The 23,279-nt window shown below is 42.6% G+C and overlaps 2 protein-coding genes across 2 annotated transcripts in view; both read left to right on the top strand.

The window, feature by feature from the left end:
• The window catches only part of LOC6537447, a 33,837-nt gene extending 10,821 nt beyond the window's left edge, over positions 1-23,016 (top strand). Inside the window, exons 2-7 of the mRNA XM_002097967.3 lie at positions 6,981-7,835; positions 15,463-15,677; positions 15,757-15,892; positions 16,313-16,446; positions 21,904-22,192; positions 22,506-23,016. Of these exons, the coding sequence (XP_002098003.1) occupies positions 7,541-7,835; positions 15,463-15,677; positions 15,757-15,892; positions 16,313-16,446; positions 21,904-22,192; positions 22,506-22,651 (1,215 nt within the window). The 5' untranslated portion in view covers positions 6,981-7,540 and the 3' untranslated portion in view covers positions 22,652-23,016. The remainder of the gene's footprint in view (positions 1-6,980; positions 7,836-15,462; positions 15,678-15,756; positions 15,893-16,312; positions 16,447-21,903; positions 22,193-22,505) is intronic.
• On the top strand, positions 578-1,678 carry LOC120321766. Its single transcript, XM_039375581.1, has one exon. It carries the CDS (start codon positions 687-689, stop codon positions 1,089-1,091), a length of 405 nt encoding a protein of 134 aa, XP_039231515.1. The 5' UTR covers positions 578-686; the 3' UTR covers positions 1,092-1,678.
• Positions 23,017-23,279: the final 263 nt, after the last annotated feature.

The raw sequence follows: 23,279 nt of genomic DNA, 5'->3' as shown, positions 1-23,279 counted from the left end.
GCCCCGCGGCACAACAGGCGCAATTAACATATTTTATCAATCTTTTTTTCTGGCTGGTCTCGCTGCCAGCTCCACTTACGCAATTTAAATAACTCAAGTGTCAAACGGCGCAAAAGAGCAAAGGACACTCGAAGCCACGCAGCACGGAAGGCCAAGGAAAGGGGCTTCACCAGTCCACGGACGTATGGCGAAGTCACCAGCTCCATAAACACATTAACACTTTGCGTATGGGTGGGGCATTTTCTGGTGGCTGTTTGGGTGGTTCGGTGGTTCGGTGGTAGGGTGGTTCGGTGGCTGGGTGGCTGGGTGCCAGGTGAAGTGCTGGCGGGTCAAAGTTGGCCAGGCAACATTAAGCGCGCCAAGTATTTCCATTTTTTCACATGCGGCGTTGATTCGTGCACTGGGAAAAATCGTATCGGAAAATGAAACATCTTTCTTTTTCTCGAAACTAGCCGAATTTTTCCATAAATATTATTGAGTTTTTTAATTTCTTGGTTTGAATCGCGCTTACTTTTTTATACAACACACATGTATGCTTTATCAAAATAAGAAAAAAATGCAAATGTATTCAATTTGCTTAGGTTTTAATTTATTTTTAATGTATTTAGATATTTTTGTACGTGTCGCTAGGTCCGTGAGTCAACTAGCAAGGTCGCCAGGCGGCGGCCAACGCACGCACTTGGCGGATGAACAGGATCCGCAGGATTCGCAGGATGTGCGAGAGGCTGCCACATAAATTACACTTTAATTTTGGAGCATTTTTGGCCACGGCTTATAAATCAACCGAGTTCCAGCAAACGCGCCGACGACGACAGCTGCTTGGTTCTCCGCCGGATTCTCTCCGGCTTCGGGTGGCTCCGGGTGGCTCCTGGTGGCTCCTGCTCCTGCGGGCTCTTCCTCATGGTGCTTGTTCCCCCCGCCCTCCCCGCGATCCCTTCACAGCTGAGGGCCAGGCCAGGCCACTCGCAATATTGAAATTTCAATTTAATTACATAGAACGAGGGCCCGACCTCAGGCCCATGAGCCCGCAAAATGAGCTGTCGCTGTGGTTCAAAAAGAGTCAGCCGCACCACCCAAATACACCACCGTAAAAAACTGGGTGGTGCAGGGTGGTGCAGGGTGGTGGCCTGTTAGATCTGCTCACTTGAACTGAACTGCTCGGCGGTTTGGCTTAATTTGTTGAGATAATTGTGCCGAAATTATATTATTATTAAATTCGCATCCGTTAGTCCTCCTTTTTTTTCATGCTTATTATGAAAATTGGATTTCAAGTGCTGTGTGTGCGTGTATTTTGGGTGTGTGGGTGAATTTCGACCTTAGTCGGGGTTTTCTTTCCGTTACGTAATTGGATTTTGTGTGAGATTTGCCAGAGAAAAAAGCAAGCAAAGGAAACGGAAAAGGCCAAATGTTATTAGCTGGGGGTCAGAGGAATCAGTTCCTGAAATTTTGATGGCCAGGCGAAGGGCAGGAGGCGGAAGATGTACTCGCACTTTATTCTAAGTCTGCAGACCCATTGCAATCCTATTTGCGACTCAAGTTGCGCAAAGCCATAGAATAACTCAAAAGTTCCTCAGCAGCACTTCAGCTGTCCCTCTTTGGGCCATTTATAAATTTCGCACGCTCGGCGAATCGCGGATTTGATGCTAAAATGGGCGTGGCAGCCGCAACAACACAATGCACGCGCTTTGCTTAACTTTTGGGGCGGGGGGGGAGGGTGGGCTTTTAATTAATTCGCGGGGCATCAAAAGTGGAAACAGAAGCCAGCAGCGCAAAGATTCAAAGTCAAGTTGGCAGGCAAAATCAGCGGAAAAACGCAAAAGCCAGAGACGCGAAAAAGCAAAAATAAATGCGTATGAATTTACAAAATATGATTATGAATAAAGGCCATTCATGCAAAAGACTCAGCGTCAGACAGAACCGCAAATGTGGGAAAGTTGCCACATGAAGAGGGTTAAATTAAAGGCGGCTTGTTCGGTGAAAGGGGAAACGGGAAACGGGGTAGGGGTTAACCACATGCCGATCATTGGGCGTGCAAAATCAATTTTAAAGCGCATTTAATAACAGCGCATTTATGCGTTTCTGCGGCAATTAAGTGCTGCAGAGTGCAGCCAACGTTCTCATACTGAAATCGCTGACTTAGCCCCATTGCTTAACCCATTGGAAACTGAAGCTGAAGCCTTGAATAAAAGTTTACTCAGATGGGATTACGAAGGAGAGCTGCAGTGAAAATACTAATGGCAAGCTCACTGCAAAAATTTAAACAATTTAATAAGTGATAGTAATGAACGTAAAAGCTCATTATTATGTAACTGGATTACTTGTTATTTACATAACTTGTTTCCTCAGTTTTTCAATTAATTAAATGATAGCATATTGTACATATAATATATTGCTAAAAAATAAAGTGGCTTTTCCGCTTTAGCATATATTTTAAAAATGCGATATATTCAATATGATGTAAGCCTAAATTTTAAAATTTAAATATATTGAAACTCAATATCTGGTGCATTTAAGCCAAAGGTAATCAGCGGTTTATAGCACGTACATGTCCCAGTTCCCCGCTCACTTTTATTGGTGGTCGATGGGTTAACGTAGCTGTCGCAGTAATTAAGCTGATGTGAAAATCTTCGACTTGGCGCGAAGGCAGCGGGCGGGCAATTAAATGTTCCACCAGCGGGCAAACAGGAAGAGCCGCGGTCTTAATGCCGCAGCACCGCCGATGACATCACAACGCCGCTGCACCACGGATATGTGGCACCTCGAAAGCACCACCCCTGGGGATCAATGTCATCGACTGCAACATCGACAGATTTATGACAGTCCGAGGGACTTTGGCCCATCTGGGTCTCATGCTCACCTGACAGCTGATGGCCCGTTGAAGCACCGAAACTTTGAAATCAACATTTCAATTTGTTGGCGGCTGACGCTCTGGCAATTTGGTGTGAAAAACTTGTAGCTATTTTTAAGTCATCAGCAGAAGCAGCCGAAGTAGCAGTAGTAGTAGAAGCAGCAGAAACAGGAGCTGCAACAACTGGAGTTCCCCGGCAACTTTTATTGCCCATGTGCTGGGCATGTCTTCGTGCCAATTGCGTCATGGCAGGCGAAATGTGTCAAGTGAGCGGTGACTGATGTGGCGAGTAACAAGCAGTACTCGCACACTGAGCGAAAGAAGTAGTAGTAGTTGGAGAAATTCTGGAAAAACACACACTGCTTTGTATGTGTATATGCTATAAATTATTACTGCTCTAGCACACTTCTTGAAGAACTTTTAAATACTATAAATAAATACCTTAAATATTATACTATACTACTGAATATATATGAAATAGAAACCAAATTCAAATTCGCGCACAATTAATGTCGAGTGAGGCTTTCGCTTTAAATTATTCATAGTAATTGCATATTGACGAAGTTGGGAGGGGCTTCAAAGTAGCCACAAAACGAAAAGCCCGAGACAAAGGAAACTAAAGCTCATTATCTACGTTGAGGGATTATTTACATTATAGCTAATTATATTATATTAGATTTCAATTGTGGTTCGAAAACACATAATAGATATTAAAGTGGGGATTAAATTAAGATTTAGTCTCAAAATTAGACAAATTTAGCTACACTTGCGTCACATCAAATGCAATCGGATGTATCTGGTTAAAGGTATTATATTAAAGGCATTTTTTTCAGTGTTCCCCCGCTTTTTTCCTAGCCCCTTTCCCGAGTTGTGTTGCATGCGAGAAGCGTGCATAAAAATGCTCCATTCAAGTACTGGAATTAAAAGTAACGAGAGCCGCGCTGGCAGGAATGAAAATGTTAAGGAGCCAGGAGCCAGAAGCCAGGAGGCAGCACTCCAAATGGCGTTGGCTTTATTCCGGCAATTGTCAGAGACAGTAACCCCGCACAGACACTCGCGGATATGTGTTTTGCAGGGGGTGCTCTATATAGGCAACTCTTGAGCCGCTGTCATTGTCAATGTCTCCAGACAAATGCGCCCGAGAAGCCTGAAATGGCGTAACTCGCGGGTGAGTTTGAGTGCCCGGGCCATCTAGTCCCATGCCAAGGCTTTCCAAAAAATGGGGAACAATAATTTTCGTGAGAAGTGGGTGGTGAACTGGGTGAACTGGGCTGGATGGGTTGGCAGGCTTTTCCCACGCAAATTCGCTGCACGCGCAATGCTAATCTGCTTTTAATTAAAACCAACTCGCTGAGGCAAATGTCTAAGAGGCTTCCTGCCTTCAGTTAGCTAATTGTCTTTTGTCATTTGTCTTTTTGGCCAAAATATGTTTGCCGGCGACAAGCGACAGTCAGCGTAAGAGCTACAGTTACATATGTGGCAATTCACTTGTCCCAAAACGACAATTACAATACAAATGTTTCTCGTTCTGACAGTGACTGTTTTGGTTTGGGCAGCAGAGGTTGAACCCAATAAGTGTATCAGAGCTAATTAAAATGAATGGAATTAAATACAGTGACAAAGGAAACCAGGAATTTGGATGGAGAAAGGCAAATCCCCTCGCCTCTGGATCCTTCCTTTTGTTGGCCGGAAACAATTGTTATACATTTATTGTTTCAGAACGAAAGTGTGTACTTTGGTTAGACAAAGTTACATGTGTCATATATTTTACAAAATAATATCCGTAAAAACGGTGGAATGCGCAAAAAAATGTCCTAAATTATAAATGCATTGTAATTGCATTTGGTAATAGATTTCAGCCTAGGGCCACACTCCTAATGTAGTTTTTCATATGTGTCATTTTGAAATATAGTAAATAAAGAGATTGAGATCCAAGTTAGATATAAATTATTGATTTTAAATACACTGACGGTTAGTTTGCAAAAGGTATAGGCGCAGACCACAGATGCTTTTTTTGACATTTAACCTTTTAATGGCATGTTGTAAATAAATTGTAAAATCACCTTCCTGTCCGTACTGTTTGGCAATAAAGATAAATGGCAAAATATTAGGTAAAATCAATCAAATTGTAAAATCAGGTAGGCACAAAAAGGACAAGAGCAGCAGAAGCGTATAAAATATGTCAAACACAATTAATTATAAAATTCATAAAACAAAGCCACAGGCATAAAAACAACATTGGAGGCCATAAAAGCGTCAGAGAGGGAAAAATGCATGAAAAATGCGACAGACAAAATTATCATTCATAATAATTTGTACAAACAAACAGGGAAGAGCTGGGGAAAAGTGGGAAAAAGTGGGGAAAAGGAAAATGTTTGCAACTGTAGCCTAGGTAAACAAAAGAACTGGGGGGAAAACGATGGGGCAATAGAATGTTTCACGCCGAGCCAACAATTACAAAAAACGATGTTTTATTTAAAATACCAGACAGGGGCTTTTGAGGGGGAGAGGTTGCGGAAGGCGAGCGGGAAGGGGATGGGGAACGGGCAGTTGGTGGAAACAGACAGGGAATAAAAATAACAATGCAACAGCAGTGATAATGTTGCCGGCAACACATGTTTACAGCAGCCAGAAAGAACCGCAGATACAACAACAACGGCTGGCAGCAGACTCAAAATCATCCCCCTCCCCCTCTCGTAACCCTCCCCTGGCCCATAAAATGTCAGACGCCTGTGCACACATTTTAATCAATAAACAAACGTGAAAATATGACAAACAAATTAATAAAATGCAGCAACGCCGGCCCAGACAATGACAAAATATTATAAATGAATCGCAGGGCACTTCTGTCTGAGTAGCAGGGGGAAAAGTGGCGGAAAAGTGGGGGGAAAAGTGCCGTGGAAAATCGGGGGGGAAGCGGTCTATATATAGCGCCGCAACATCCAGCCCTTTTCCCCGCGTCTCTCGACCAATTGTGACAATTCGGTCTCACACAAATGGCATAATAAATGTTGAGCAGAGGAAATGATGTGTGAAGTGCAGGCCTCTAGCCCCCTTAACCCACCGCTGGGCTTAACCCTCTACTTCCACTGCACCTCCTACTCCACCCAGCAATCAATGACCAAGCGGAAGTGATTTTTGGTTTCAGCGCACGATTTTCCGTCAGCTGGAAATGCATGGAACAATGCTGATGCTGCCCCAGCAATTAGCCAAACTTTGCATACACTGAGAGAGCAGCAGGGTAGTTACTGCTACATGCGGCAAAAGGAGAGGATAACAGAGATAAGAAGCATAGTAGCTGCAAAGGTGATACATTTGTAAGCCAAATAAACACACCAAATATACCTGTTTCCCTGTAAGGGTTTAACACAATATAGACTATTTTAAAGGTTTACATAATTAAATTACTAAATATAAAAAAAAATATATTCGTTAATTCCAATCTTAACAAGTTCAACAATTATTGCTTGCTCTTCTCTAGATTCTGCAAATTAAAGCAAATGTTATTTGAGATTGATCAGATTACTTTAGTTTTTATCCAGAAGGGCACCAATTAGTGTAACAAAACAAAGCGATAGAAATTCCGGATAGTGACACATTTCTCCACGTGCGACTAGGACCAAGCGCCCTTCTTTGTTTTTCAAACAATTGCTGAACAATGTCAAAACTCAAAACTCAAAACAGGAAGCGGAGCAGAGAGAACACTTTTTTTTTTGGGGGCATACTCGTAGTTACGTAGTTTGAAGCACTGGCGGCGAGTGTGCGGTTTCCTGCATTGAAGCGCATAATTGAGCATTGGGGAAAGTCGTAAATAATGCAAAACCCGATTGCTGGCGGCCGGCGAAATAACCAAATCCAAATTGGATGCCTTCGAGTGGACGGCCTGCTAATTAGTCCCCAGCTCGCATTTTTGTGCCCCCGAGCGATTTGGGAAAGGTCATTGGGCATGGGACATGGTACTTGCTATCTCGGGGTCCCTGAACGCATAAATCAATGGGGAAAAGGGTCGTCGCACGTGACGATCGCCGGAATTTGTATTTGTAACATTGTGCACTTTACGAGACAGCAATAAAATTAATATTTCTGCCTGTGTCAACAACTAATTGAGGCATTTTCCGCCTTCTTCTTCCAGTCGTTGCAGGTCGTAGTTTTGGAGCAGCATATGAAGTAATTAGGAGCCGCACTAAAACCCCCCATAAACGTCAAAAGACAAACATTTTCGCGGAAGAACAACTGCAAGGCACTGCCATCGACGCTTTCCAGGCAACATGTTGCCGACAGACAGCAGCAGCGGCAACAGCAACATCAACTGACGGCAGCAACACCAACAGCCATCAGCAACATTCGAGCATTCAGTCGCAATTCTGACGATTGCGTGACGCGTTCGCATCGCGGCGATGAAAGAGACAGGACGTCTCGCGAGGAAAGAGAACGAAACAGTGACGGACACGAAGTTTGAGTTTGATGTGCAAAGTATAAATAAGAAAACACACAAGCAACAAATCAAAATATGTAATAAAGTGCGTGCCAACTCGGAGAAATAATTGAAAAATAAATTCGAACAAGTTACAAAATAACCAAAAGAAGCAAGGAACACGAGCGAGAATAATATAAGTTAGCATAATTTAGCAAGGATTTGCCGAGACAAGCAGCATTCGTTTCGCACTTAATTAGTGTCCAAGCGCGTTGACAATGTGGCAGACACTATCAACTTTTAGCACATCACTCAGAGCTGCAACAGCAGCACAACCAGCGGCAACTTGCAACTGTAGCTGCAAGCTGGAAAATGCGGAAAACACTGAAAACACGGAAATGCACAGTCACATGTTGCCATCAGCAGACAACGCGACAGCGGCAATGCGTAGGTGTTGCTGTCGCACAAGAATCACCCGCAGCAGCAGCAGCAACAGAAGCAGCAGGAGCAACTATAGTTGCAACTACGGCGGAAACATCCTGCAGTGGCTACTGCTACTGTGCCTCTTCTGTGGTAAGTAGTAGATTGTAGGTAGCAGGGGGCAAATGAGCCATGGTCGAGTGCAGTAAGTGACTTTTAACAAAACGCGCTTAAATGTCTCTGATTTAGTGCGCCACGCCCCCAGGGCCCCCAAAAGTCGCACAAAAAACGCTGGGGATAAAGGGGGGAGGAGAAGACAAACCGCCAAACCAAAGTGATATAGAGATGTGCTGCATGAAAAAACTGCTGCAGTTTTAGCCCTTGAATAAGATATACACGCGGGGAGTTGGAACAAAATAAATAAAAACGCTCAACACAAATCAAGATGAATTTCCGTGCATTTTTGTGCAGATTTCTGTACAGCTTTACCAAAAAAAAAGAAAACAGAAAAAAAAGAACAGAGGGGAAAAACAGCAGAGACAAACACACATGGGCAGCCAAAAAAAGGAAACCAACACACAACGCTTGGTTTTGGGTCCTTTTTTCTGTTTTTCTGTTTTTTTGCTACCACTGCAGCAGCAGCAAAAAATGGCTAAACAGCTAAGAAAAACATTTGAAAATAGCGCCAAGAAATGGAAGAAGATTAAATGGCAACCGCGTTGTTGGTGAGGGGGCTTGGAAAAAGTTGGGCGGTACGTCAGCGCAATATAAATTGACTCGTGTTTTTCATTTAAACGTTTTCGCCCCCCTCTCCCATACATCCCATACATCCCATACATCCCATACATCCCATACGTCCCATTCGCTTTTTGCTGGCTTCAATAATTCGACTGCAGCAGCTGCAGCTGCAGTTGCTGCCACTTAAACCTGAAATTAACTTTGGCCCACGAAAGTATGCAGCGAAGGAACAACATGGCAAATCGGCCATACACGTATGTGCTGTACTGTACTGTACTGTCTGCACTTGTGGCTCTGGTTTTTTGCTTTTCGTGGCCAGCCCTCCATGGTCCTCCTGTATGGCTTGATTATTTCGTTTGGAATTGATGCTGCCATCAATTATAGAAAACCACAAAGAGGAGCAAGACAGCAGGATGGGAAAAATGGATCCGGTTAGCAAGGCAGCGGAGTCTGATACGAGTACATTGAGCGAAAAGTGTGGATGCTGCATTATAAACTGCGATATTTAATATTTAGCAACGCACACATTTCATCTGATTAAGTTCGATATTACATACAGTAGCCATAGAGAACCAGCAACATCAGCATCATCGGTGCTTAGACATAAACTTCATTTTTCGGGAGCCAGAAACTCGATATTCATTATCAACGAAACTGAAACTCGGCTTGAAACTAATCTGCTAGATCTAGAACTGGCTGCTAAATCGCATTTTCCCGCTCAGTGTGGACCAAGAGTAATGGACAGCGTGCAATTGAGTTTCCATTGCCGCTGGCTGATTGGTTGGTCGGATGGCTTTAAAGCCAACGCTTTGTAATCGATGGCCCCGCAAAAGCGCTGGCCAATGCTAAAATAAACCGAAATCAATTTGGTTAAGCCCCTCGACGAGCTGGCAGACCTACCGACCGACCGCCCACTTAACTAATCAGGATAAATAAATATTTATAATTAATTTAAAATATAAACAGCATAGAGCCCGGGCAGCGCAATTAATTTCGGCTAGTTTCGGGATCCACAAATGGAATATCAGCGGGGCACGTAGAACTGAAAGTGGAAAGTTTCATTTTGATAACAAGGCAAACAAGCAAAGTTCTCATCGCCCCAGACTCGGGCATATGAATAAATGACTGAATGCATGAATAAGCAATCAACAATAATGGCCCCGAGATGCGGAATCTGGCTTGAAGGAGTGCCCAACGAATGGAAGGTGAGATGGGGATTTTATGAAAATATATGCACAGCTTCGGGGGCGATGGCCAGGACCCAACTGGCCACGGTCAAGTGCCTGGAGGTGCGAACGGGATGCCCAGCTAATGAGCCAAGTCATCAGGTGTCGACTCAATGGGCTGGGTGTTGGGTGTTTGGCTGTTTGGGTCCTGGATGATGAGCAAGGTGACCCAGCGGGGGTGGTGGAAAATGAAAGGAAACGGAAAATGCGTGAGCCTGCGCGTGCTTAATGAACAGCAATCAATGGACACTGCCAGTCGATAAGAAACCTGAAAGTCGTCAGATTGTGCGTGCAGCATGATATTGACCGCAAGTGCAAACACTCAACGAAAAGGACACTGGCCGAAATGTGTAAACACTGATACGCTTAAAGTTGTACGGTTTATAAAAGAAAGTATAATACTAATATAAAAAGCTGCTGCTTTTTTAGTAGAAGAAACACTAACGCTAATTGCTCCAAAATAAATTAATATACTCATTCCCAAACACTTTTCCTTCAAATATGAACTAAGAGCGACTTTATTAGCATGAAAGAGCATACACGGATTTTAGACACGTGAACTCTATCTAAATTGCAGTGATATTTTCGCCTAGCCAGACAAATTGATAGCTAGTGATTTACAGAGTCCATGCCGAGATTTCCGCATTAATTACGCACATTTTGTGGAAATTTATTTAAGCACCGCAAAACATTAAAGGGGATGCACATGTTGGGGAGGGGAAAAACAGAGACATGGCTCACACCCTTTTGCTTGCGTGAATCGGTTTTGGGCGTGAAATTGCCTTCAACATTTAATTACAAAAGGTTCGTGCGGTGGTTTATTTCTGGCCCATCACCGCACTTTCATCCAACCGAGTTGCCACCGCTATTCGCTGCAATTTGTTATCAGAACCCAAACACGCACCTCACCTGCGGAATGGCAGTCTTTGTTGTTTACCTGGACGTGTGGATGTGTGGATGTGTGTCTGATGTTTGGGGATAATATGAGGGATTAGTCCAAGGGGAGGCAGCTTGTGTCTGCCGGGCAATTAGCCACAAAATCAATTTTACACAAAACAGCCGAGGTAATCAACGCCTTGAGCCCGAAACAAAGCGAATAATTCCGATCGGTTAGAGCCATTATTGATTGAAGCCTCTCAAGGTGCTTTCATTAAATTAAAGTGCACATGTGTGAACAGAATAATAATAAACCACAAAAAGAGGAGCATAAACTATAATACTACAAGTGTATTGTCAGCAATAATGGCAGCAGCATGGAGCCTTTTCTCCGGCTTTGTGCGCCAACTGTGTGATATAAAATATAATTGAATTGATATGACATGAGGCATTCGAAGTGGCATCCTACAGGCCCAAACAACAATGGCCGCCCACATGGCTGACATTTATTTTTATGATTATTGGCCGCATGCAAATACGAAGCTCAAAAGTCGAAGATAAAAGTCCGACATTTCTGTATACGTGTATAGTTAAAGAAAAATCGAACTGGGATCTAAAGGCACAAGGTTTGTCACAAAAACTCTTTTACAAAACAAGACACACAGAAAGTAAATGAAGATGATCCGTCTTGATCAGAAAAAGTCTAAACTCTCGATGTCCTTTAAAAGTTACAAAATTCTCTTCAACGAAACACACTTAGTTGCAAACTAAAAAGATTTTATTTATTACCCATACTTCCAGATGATTGATAACTAATCACAATTCAAGCATTTCCCTAATCCACTTTAGTCAGAAAAACATTGTTATGACCGTTCTCTGCTCGGTACGCAGTTATAATTTGTAATGACGAGTTGGAGTCCATTAAAATCCACTAAAAGTATTCAGACACACTGCTCACTGTTAGAATTAGCAATAAATGTTGGCCAAAATGTTAGTTGAATGGCAAGTTTTCATAACGCATAAAAACTATAAAAACTTTTCAGCATTTCAATTCATAATTCAACACATAATTATATCATGCCAGCTTTGTTCATCTCCTGTCTCTCTCTCAAACGTTAGCCACCTCTCTTTCGCTCTTTTTCGGACAGTGGGTCGAGCGAAATATGTCAGAAACTTTTCAAAACTGTAACAGCGCCAATTTGTCTACAAAAGCGTTGACCGTAGACCACTCCACAATCCCCTAAAACATTTGCCCATCCACTTCAAATGTAATTTCAACGCCAATTTGGCAGTGTAAAATTTATGCAAATATTTCTATGCTCTATCTCTCTCTCACTCAGTCTCTGTCTCTCTCTTTCTAATATATACCGCTGTAGTTGCTTATGCATTATGCTAAATAATTGCGAGCATTTTTTGTTCGTGGCGAAAGTTATACGTTATTGCTGGTGCTTTTTAGTATTTTGTCCAGCTGAAATATTGCGTTAATTATCGCGAAATGCCACAGAAAATGTATCTCGAAACTCATAGATACATATATGCATACATACATACACTTTTTGGCCCAAAGGCATCTGTATCTGTTTGATCCTGTTTGTCTGTGTGCAACCACGCGATTTATATTTTTGTTAATTTTGTTCATTTTCGGGCACGCGTAATTACATGAAGTATTCATGCGTAAAATGTTGCTATTGTATTTTACGTCGTAAATTGTTTAACTTTTAAACATTTATTGCATGTTGGTTGGTATCATCCGAAAAACCAATTTTCACTCCTGAACTGGAAGTGTGGGTTGCTTCACAAAGTTGCTTATTTTTGGGGCAGCGAAGCTTAAAAATCGGTACTCGGAAATAAATACTAAACATTAAAGGGGATGGCAGATAGCTAAGGAAACCCGAAATGTGCTTAAATGTTTTTATCACTCAATAAAGGGAGTTAAACAAGTTAAAAATAGTCGAAAAACGAACATGAGCTTTACGCAATGGGTTAAATTGGTTTTGGTAGTATTCCTGCGTATTATCACTCTCTTGTTCTTCACGTCTGCCTGTCTTTATGGCAATAAAAATATTAGCCATAAATTCTCGCAAGTGAGTTCATCACATAGCTTGCACATTCCCGCTTTTTCCACCGATTTTCATTCACTTGGAGTGCCCCCGATTCGCATGTCTGCGAAAAGTTCGTCTGGCTTTAGTTTACCAACAGCTGGTCCCAATCCCCCTCGCCATTCAACCTCCTCCAAAAGGACCAAAAGGAGCAAAAAGGACCCATTCTAAGCCCCAACCCACTGCATTTACCACTCTCATTTGTAACTAAATCTGGGCGAGTGGCGCTGCAAAAGTTTATGAGTGTGCGGGTTTTTCTACACATGGCAGGGGCGTAGTCGTAAAAATTCCAAGGGGACTAGACTGCAGGCAGGACCTCGCTCTTTTGGGCACATTTAAAGTATACACCTTGAATACATTTTGAAAGGAGATCCTTATTATTTAATTATATAAAGTGGTTATGATGGAACTCTTTTTTCCCTTTCGTAGCAACGCCTCTGACACGCAGACATGCATACTTGCGTAAATATATGAGCGTTTGTGCAACTGCATATTGTCATAATGGTGAATGCATGATATATTGAATTTTGCAGTCAATAAACGTTTTATGATCACAGCTGCACATATTTCACAATTTTCCTCTCGTTTTTCCCGAACGCATTTTTTGCCCTTTCGCACTGGCAAACTTGCATAAAAGTTAATGGGACAGTGGTAAGTTGGGGTGTTGAAGGGAAAGCCCGTTGAGGGCAATCGAAAAATTTAAGGTCATTATGTGGAAACACGCTGCGTTCCCTCTTCTGGCTGCAAATCGGGCTAAGCTGCTGACGGCTGACTGGGCCCAAGTTGATACAGATCCCTGGCAATCCATCGAAGGGCCATAAAGTTCTTCTAGTCGGCAGGCGAAATCACTGCTGACAAGAATTCATCATCAATGCCAGTGCCTTTTTTCACCAACGGCATTTGCCATATGCCACGTCCATGTGAAAGCCGGCAGGAGCCACTTCAACTGCAGGGGGCTGTAAAGCTAAGCCGGCCTAATTTCCAGAGGCAAATGGCCGAATGCTCAAACTGCAGGGTGGTGTGCGAAAAAAAATAGTAGACATAAAGTGAAGCGAAGACAACACAACACAGGAAGCTGTCGATGAAAATGAAGATGAAACAGCAGGAGCACTGTAGTAAAAGCAACAAGCCCAAGTCGAGCGGATATTGAGCCACGCCCACTGGACAGGAGGAGAAAAAAACAACTAAATTGGGAAACAAATCTGGAATTATGTCGTGTTTATAAAATAAACAAAAAGCAGAAAGTATTTGTACAGAGATAAGAAAATATCTCTGGGAATTTAAAATCAAAAAGTTGGTTTAAGTTTATACCCGGAAATATTTATCCAAAAAAGTCAAAATGGACTGCATTTGAAGTTATAGGTGTAGGAAAATATCGTTTAAGATAAGCCATAATACCGATAAATACGTCTCTCGTTTGGGATAGCGTTTTTTCCCAGTGTATGGACATCGATTATGCAGCCTTCCCATCGTGATTTCTATTTGAAACAAAGTACAGGCGGAAAAATAGCAGTGCGAGTGCCCAGCAACCAGCAGCAGAATCAGGAGCAAAAAAATGGCAGCAAAGAGGTTTACAACTTCTCGTAAGGCGGCTTAAACGATTTGCGAGTTTATGGAAAGCCAAACACACTCTCATCGCAAACACACACGTCGAAGTCATACGGCTGTGATTGTGATTGTGTCTGTATCTCTCTATGTGTGTGTGTGTGTGTCTGTCTCGTGAGCCTGGGCATGTGTGGGTGGCCAGGATAAGCGGCGGGGTCGGGCATATTGTAAAACAAATGGAAAATTGCTTTTTGATGTAGTCAGTCAACTTTGCCTTGCCGCCTGCCTGCTGCCATCATTGAGAACGATGACGATGATGGGAATGACGATATGGGAAAATGGGAAAACGGGAATGGAAAACGGCCAGGCAATGAAGATCAGTGCTGAAAAGTAAATCAGCTATTTCCAAAACCCCTTGACTCTTCAACGACTCTTAATCGGAGATGGTTATGTCAATTTAGGCTCTTTTCCATCAAATGTTCATCAATTTTTAACCCATTTCTATGATGTTGTTAAAAGATATACTCATTTTGGTTGTACTACATTTATTAAAATATTTTAATTTATTTATTTATTTTGTATGCTAAAGATTCTATTTTCTTTTAATACTTAATATACCTTATGAAAACTAAAGTAATATATTTTCTCTATACTTACGATGTTGAATGATTCAAAGTGTTAAACCAGCCAAGATTAGCCAAAACCGAATGTCTTAAGTGGCCAACACTGATTCCAGTGAGATGGTGAGATAGTTTCCCTGTTTGGCCTGGCTGCAAAGTTATAAGGCTTTAAGCGCCCAAGAGTGTGCTGCACTTTCAGCGGCTGCAGTTCTTAATCCCATGGGGTTTATGTGTGAGAGCCAAGAAAGGGACGACGATGGTGAGGAAGCCGCATCCACTGTCGCCAGATTCAATATTGCTCCACGCTCCTGAACGGCCATGCAAATGCCAGTGCCGAGAGCTTTTATAATAACAAAGGGTGCCCCGGCAGAGCTCCTCTTTAAATTAAGGCATATAGGCGGAGACCTTCAGATTACACTGCGAGAAATTCCAAGAGCAAAGAAAGAAGTTTTGATGGCTGACCCAAAACTTAGATGGGTTAGATGAGCTGAAGTGACTTACTTGTGAAAATGAATAAATAATTTAAAAGCATTTTATTTTAAGGATTAGAAAGTGGGTTTTTTGATGCCATACCATAACATAAAAACAGATCTGTCAATTATTTTTCTCTCTGGCTAGCTGCACATCCACCTTTATGGCACTGCATCCCTTTGAATAAATCTCAATCTCTTCACAGATTTTGGCCAGGCGGCGCTCCGTGACGTAAATCTGATGGTGGAGCCTCCGGCGGTGCGAAGGGGTCAGTCGGTGGCCCTGCGGTGCGATTACCAATTGGTGGAGGCGCCCCTGTATTCCATTAAGTTTTACCGCGGCCAGATGGAATTCTACCGCTACACACCGGGCGAGTATCCGCCCACCAAGGTCTTTCAGTTTCCGGGCATCAGAGTGGACGTAAGTTGCTGTCTTTTCGGAGTTCGGCTTATTGTTTGACGGATTGGAATGGGCTCGGTATTTTCGAATTTTCCCACAGGAGAATGGCTCGAATGCCACCACGGTGCTCATCCGCAACGTTAGCTTCGGCCTGTCCGGACAATTCAGCTGCGAGGTGACGGCGGATGCCCCACTCTATTCCACCGCCACAGCCTTCGCCCAGATGCAAGTTGTGGGTGAGTATCTGCGCCCCTGGTAACCCCTGGTATCTGACAGCAGCTCACGGGTATCTGACAATGACAATGACAAACAGATCGTGTCTCATTAGTCGCTGGCAAAGGCGTGACTGCGAAGTGCAGCGAACAATGGGTCAGGATGGGGATGGGTCCTTGTCGCTCCGCTGCCAGCAATTAAGAATCCACCAGAGTCCTAAACACTCACCTACTCGGCGGAAACTGGCATTTGGGGTATTGCATTTTCCTAAAAAATGTTTAAAGCCTTTTCAAAATGCAAGGACATTAATTAAGGAGCTTAGAAAGAGTCTTATACCGCAAATCCGACTTTAATTTAATCTTTAGTGGAACTAGTGGGTTCAAAGTTTTATTTTCAAGTTTTAACCAATATTCTTGTATTTTTTATTGTTATGTTTTTTTTAGAATTTCCGGAAAAGCGACCGCAGCTCTTTACGGAGCACACGCGATACGAGCCCGGCGATGTTTTACGTGCAAACTGCAGTACACTGCCATCTCGTCCTCGAGCTGATCTTCGTTTTACCATCAACAGTGTTCCCGTAAGTATTCCTCTACAGTTAAATCATATAGGCTATATAAATCTTAAACAAATGTACAAGTAAACGATGTACAATAGGAATAATTGTCAGGATTCAAAGATTCTGATCCCATAGCCGTGGGCCATAGCCAAAGAGCTTTGCAATCGGCAATTAAAATGTTTTACATCATGCCGCGCATTGATTGTTAATTAATGTCTGGTTGGTTCAAGACGTTTGGGCCAAGTGCGTGGGGGATTTGCCTAATTAAAGTGCTTTGACTTGCCTAACGGCATCGTAAATCCTGCATAATGGCGCCCACCACTGCTTTTTGGGAACATGTGTGGCTTTCGGTTAATCCACGGCGACGTGCCTCGCAAAATTTGTTCTTTATTTATGAATATTGTGTAATTTAATCAGAGCCAAGCGACTGAATTACAAGGCCTCTCATCTCAGCCACTTAATTAAAAATTTTGAAGTCGCAACCCAAGCAAGAAACCGCAGGGTATTCTTCATTCACCCTTAGAAGAAGGGTCTCATTCCACTGAGAAGTCAATAAAGCAAAAAAGGGTTGTATGCCAGGATTTGATTTGATGCCGTGATTTCCTTTTTGTCATTTATCATAACGATATGGAGGAGAGGCTCAGCAAACCAGTAATCTGCATATATATGCCTTCAAACAGCACTCTTCATGGCAATAGCATCAAAGAAGTTGTATTTGCAGCTGCAAAAATATGCTTTAAATTTGGGAAAAATGCTCAAGCACCTAACAGTTATGTAAATAACGTATCAAAATGCTGGCTCTTCTTCACTAAACAAGATTACTTCGGATTGTTTTGAATACTTAGCAGCATAAGGTTTTTATTGTATCCTCCTGGTATTGTACACATTGCCAGGATATAAGCCTCTAAGATCATTAGTCATTTGAGCTTCCATTTCTGCATCCATTCTGCGAGTGCCGCTAATCAGTTGCATAAATCAACAACGAAATGCTTCCGGCAATCGTTTTAAAGCGAGTCCAGATCCCAATTTTTTGACCTAACCCCGAAATCCTTTTCTGTTTCCTCTTTGCTCGTAATGTTATTAATCATAGCTGAGACATAAAATAAATTACGTTCAACTTGTGGCAAAAACGAAATTGCCGGACGGGCCAGTGGACAAAATGGCCAAAGGACAAAGGACGACGGACAACGGACAACGGACAACGGCTTTTAAATGAATTTACGAGATGAACAAATTTTCAGTTGACACGCCCGCTGAACGAATTCAACTTTTCTACGATTTCCCAGGGTGCGGGAGCAAAAGGAGCAAATAGCAAAGAAAAAAAAAAAAAAGAAAAAAAAGAAAAACAACCAAGAAGAAAACTTATTAAACGCTTCATAAATTTTTATATTATGTCTACCCACATCATCAGACATAACGTGTCCTCCTCTGTCCGTTTGCTTTGTTTCTCTCTTTCTATTTCCAGACTCCTACGCTGCTGTGCGTGTGTGTGTGTGCATGTGCGTGTGTGTGTGTGCATGTGCCTGTGTGTGTCTTATCCTGTCGTTTTATATCTGTCTCCTGTAGTCTACTTTTTTGGGCTCTCGCACACACACATGCTGCCGGCGCTCACATGCAGGCCGTTTAACATTTTATCTAGACTTCTTCGCAGCCAACTAATGACAAAAGCCGAGACAAAAGTACGCCGCTGTGTTTGAGGATTGCGAATAGTAGGGTCTCGTCTCCCCGTCTGTCACATAAAATGTTATATCTACACTGGGGAAAAATGTGAGGCTAACCAGTAATTAATTGGGAATTTTCATTGTATTTCAGCTTAGCATTCTGATAGGTTCCCCTTTCAGGTGTGGTAGCTCACATAAATATCCATATATATTAAATTTAATATTTAGTATATTTCTTATTTTATATTTCCTTTCTAAGCGCAACATATTTTGCCGTGCATAACGTGTTTATGTGGCCAGAGAAAACAACAAGGGGATAGCGAAAGGATGGCATCCATTCCCATCCATTCCCATCCATTCCGGTAGCAATGGCCGTGCAATTTAGTTTCATATGCCCGAGCAGGAGATGCCTTTTTGATATTGAATTATGATCTGCGCGCTGGAGCTGTTCTCGCTCTTTAAATTAGATAGAAGGCCAGGGATAATACTCTGTCACACAAAACAGTGCCATAAATAATTCCGAGCTGAAAGCATTGACCCAGCACGTGTTGAGTTCGAGATTAAAGCCACGACCGAATCCCCACTGCGATGCGATGCCCACATGTGTGTATGACCCACTGCTATGCGGGAGCGGAAAAAACTTTAACGACTCACATAATTTGTTAAAAAGTTTCTGTCATATTAATGAAAAAGTAGCTCAAAGTGCGTTAGTCGTTTTTTTCTCCGCCACTCGTGTTTCTTTTATGTGGGTGATTCGGGGGAATTAGTTGAGATTAGGGCCAAAGTCTTGACCATTAGACGTGCGGATTTGTGCGGCCATCGATTTTTGATAAATTATTTATTGGGCATGGACATAAGGAGTAAGGACATAATTAAAGCTTGGCTTACCCATGATTAATGGATGTGTGCCTGTGTCAAGGAAATCGATAATACCAACTCGCTATTTAAGGCACTAAATTGGGGCAGAAATATTTGCCTATGGAAAGCCACACAAGTAATTGGAGAAACATATAAAATGCAATTTCGCATTGTTTGTGTTAAAACGGCCTGTGTTTATTTTCCACACAATTTACATAATCCCATCGAGGAAGAAATTATCAAGACGATATTAATTGCCAGGCCATCAAAATACAGTTGGCCGTATATAGTATATAGTAGCAGCCCAAAACCCAAGCACAAACAAACTTTTCTAGCTTGAAAACAATTTTCCGGGCAAAAGTGTTTAGGCCAGCAAATGCCAAATGCTCATTTAATTGCCCAGAGGTCGAAGGTTGAGGGTTCTCGATGCCGTAAAGGTAAATCACAAGAAATATGAGGGTATTTTCACTTTCGGGTCGCTGCCTCAGCCACATGCTTAATTAAAGCGCTTGGCTTCTTAAGAGTGTCTCGTAAATTACGCGGCATTAAATCGGCAGAGCGAGATAGGGCATAGGGCCAGAAAGAGACAGCGGCTGGCAAAAGGAAAGAGAGAGAACGAGTGGAAAGAAGAGGCAGGACCAACTGAAAATGACTTTTTATGTCGCTGCGTCTGGGCTTTGCCACTGCCAGCATTAAAATAAAAATAAAATTCAAATAAAATAAAAAGGATAAGCCAAAAAACGCACAAAACCCAAAACAAAATGGGGCAGTGTGTGTTTGGGTGAGAAGCTGTTCGTAAAAAGGGTTAAAAGGCCAGCAACAACAAACAAGAAGCGAGCGCGCTCGGCAATAAAGCGCTTTTGCTTTTAATGTTGTGGGCGAGTGGTGGGGAAATGAAGGTGAAGAGATCCTTGAGAGAATCTGCACAGGGCAAAATGGGTGCCGAGAAAGCCGTGTTCAAGTTCTACACTCAAAGCAATCCGAATCATTTAAAGGAATACCAAGATTGGAGTGCAACAATCAGAAATGTTCAACTTCAACGTTTGCCAGAGCTGTCTAGTCAATTTTTCTCAGTGCTCCCCTTTAGCTGACCCAAATTCTGGCGAAACCCGTTATATCTTACACCTTTTTGTCTTGAAGGGGGCCAAAATACATGCATAAGTAAATGGCGCCCAAATGAGTTTGTAAGTGGAAATGAAATGCATATTTATTGTATTTAAATTGCCGGCGAGTTTCCCGTCGCATCTTTTACCGTCGGCTAAGCCCAGGTTGTCATGTGAACTTTGGCGGAGGGCGGGCTGCAGGGGCGTTAAGGATATGAATCAGCAACAGGACATGCAGCAGAGCGGAAATGGCAGCACGAGCGTTTTCAAAATGGCGCCTGCATTTCCCGCCATCTTTTTTTTTTTTGTCCTGCTGCAACAATGGACGATGCGCCATTTGCGCACTAAAAGCATTGCACGGCAGTTTAGAGTTTTCTTTTCGCGCCAAAAGGAAATTGTGTGCGAAGCTAAAGGAAAACTCTGGCAAATGAAGCGGAAAGCTCACACAGGAGTGTCGCATATGCATGCAAAATATACAAAGTACATATAAGCATAGAATATTCACATCAGCAGTCAAGCTTAGGCGCTGCTGTTGGTGTCATGGCGGAAATGAAATTTTCAGCGCTCCTCAAAAGGCATCACTTAAACAGTTTTCAACGGCAAACAGCCTTCACACGAACGGACACAGTGTATGCCACTGTGTGTGTGTGTGTGTGTGTGTACACTCGAACAAAATGCCGGACACTTTGGTTGGGAGCAGGGGACAAGGAGGCGAACCAACCAGGCGGATGAGTGAATAAGTGTCTCTTGATGTTTCTGTTGTTGCCATAGTTGTGTGTAACATTGAAAACTCGTTTTTAAATGGCAATGCCAGTGGCAACAACAGTCGTAACGACAACTGTGGAAACAACAACAACTTGGCCAACAACAACAACTAGCCACAAACAACAACAAAAATATGACATGCACATGTCCGTTCGTTTCGTTTCGTTCGCTTCGTTCGCTTTCTGTGTCCGTTTCCTTGCCTCGCAGCTTCCACTGCACTTTCCTGGCCGGGCCGAAAAGCCCAGCACACTTCTCAGCTGCACTGAAAGAAAAATCGTTGAAGTCATCTAAAATTAAATTCGAAATGAAATATTCCCAAAGGGGTATAGCTGTTACCTAATTGGTATCACAATATTTTACTTTTAAATTAGTAGCACATTCAGCGATTACCTACCTGCATTCTTTGTTTTTCAATTTGTTTTTCTGAGTGATCTGGTCAAAGGATTGGTCACTGGCAAGCAGCCATGGCCACAAGTGCAACATGCTTGTAATAACCCCACACACACACACACACACGCACACACAGTATTTGCACAGACAGAAAAGGGAACGAGTTGGCGAAACGGACAGACGACAAATTGCCATTCATATGCAGTTGCACAAAACTCGATGCGAAACTCTAGCACTCTTTTTGGCATTTTTTACCCTTTGCTGCTGTTATTTCTCCTTTCGGCCTGCAAGCTGCAACATTATTTTCTGACTTGTGGAAAGGAAAAAGTGGGGGGAAGTGAAAGGACGTGAAGGGGAGGGGGCGAGTGCGTCGGAAGCGGAAGAGAAAATCAGTTGCAACTGCAATTGCTGCTGGAAGCTCTCCATGAATAATTTAAAGCATATTTTAGTTCATGTACTAGCATTCGATTAGTATGCAAAACGACAGAGAAAAAACTCACAATATTGCGGTTAAAGTATGTCGATTGATTTGATTGAGTGCTGCAGTCGAAATCTCTCTCTTTAATAAAAGATAATAAATAAAATATTTAACCAAAGTCTAAGAGCTCAAAGTAAAAAGCGTTAAGGTTATTCGACTTTATCATTCTTATGACAGCATCTTGCCTGGACAGCTTTTGTTAATACTTCTCCTCTTGCCACAGGTCAGCTCGGAGGAAACGCAGTACATTCGAACGGTTGACAGCCTGATTGCATCCCGGCTCAGTCTGAAGCTGCAGCTGCAGGCGACCCACTTTGCGGCTGGACTCAGTGCCCATGGAAATGGGAATGGTAATGGTAATGGCAATGGAAATGGCCTGGCGAACACACTGCACCTCGGTGGAGGCGGCGGAGGACTCATCCTGCGTTGCACGGCGCAAATTGACGATCTCTATCAGGAGTACAAGGAAATCGAGCTCGGCACACCGCAAAGGGATCCGGTGCCGGCCAGAGGTAAGCCTCAAAAGGATAACTGAAGCACTGAAAAGAAAATAAATATTTGATTCGAAAGTGTTCTTTGTTTCTTCCTCATATCTATTTAGCAAGGTTCTTTACCGAATTTTAATCAGACTCTTTTGTGCAAAGTGTATATAATGAGCTGGGCTTAAAACCCAAAGAGATTATTTGTTTATGTCTTAAGTAACCTAAAATGGATTAAAATTTGAGTAATAACTATTTGTGTATATACCTATGTATATCTTTATGTCTATATCGAAATACCGCTCTTATTTCTCTCTGTAAAAATGCATCTGATGGACCATTGCAGTGACGCTGTCATCGGGAACCGGACTTCGTGGCTTCTTGGAGACCTATTTCCCCACATCTTCGGGCCCCAGCAATTGGCGGGGATCGGCGGGAGTCGTGGCCATCGTCCTGCCCACCGTGTTGGCCCATCTAATTACTGGCAGCTAAATCGGTGGCCAGTCGCCTGGAATGGGAAATGGGAGCACATGGCGAATCGGAATGCGAACGTGTGTCGGCTTATCGGGCAGCGATGGAAATTAGGGAGCCCTCGGCCGTAAACTGCATTATTTATCTGTATCGAATGCAATTTAAATTTATACACACGCATGAGATGTCCGTGTGATTGCCGGTTAAACCCACACATGCACACACACAAGCCCTACGTAACTGTAAATATTTGCTTTAATGATGTGAACGGATACACTTAAATGAACTCGCACTCACACTCACACTCACGCGCTCACGTACACAGCAACACGCGACTAATTGTTAATTAATGGATTATTTAATGATGCATAAAATATTGGATAAAATATGAATGTTTCATTTGCATTTAGCTACGACCCAAGCGAATATCAACTTAATGTTTAAGTCATTTAAAAAATGTAAATCGTTCAAGCGATACAAGTATAAAAACAAAACCAAACAAAACAAAACAGAAATGAAATGAAATGCCAATGCCAAGACAAAACCAAAAAAACATTCAAACCAGAATAAACAAGCGAAAATAATCAAATTGATGCGACTTTTTATTTCGTTGGAATCTTCATGGGCAAAACGGTCTTATTAACATTTT

This window comes from Drosophila yakuba, chromosome 3R (assembly GCF_016746365.2).
Source record: "Drosophila yakuba strain Tai18E2 chromosome 3R, Prin_Dyak_Tai18E2_2.1, whole genome shotgun sequence".
Lineage (NCBI taxonomy): Eukaryota > Metazoa > Arthropoda > Insecta > Diptera > Drosophilidae > Drosophila > Drosophila yakuba.
The sequence above is the reverse complement of the archived record's forward strand: the minus strand, read 5'-3'. Positions and strand labels throughout refer to the sequence as shown.

Excerpts from the sequence above, each read along its gene's own strand:
- LOC120321766 (XM_039375581.1), top strand. The coding sequence starts at position 687 with ATGAACAGGATCCGCAGGATTCGCAGGATGTGCGAGAGGCTGCCACAT.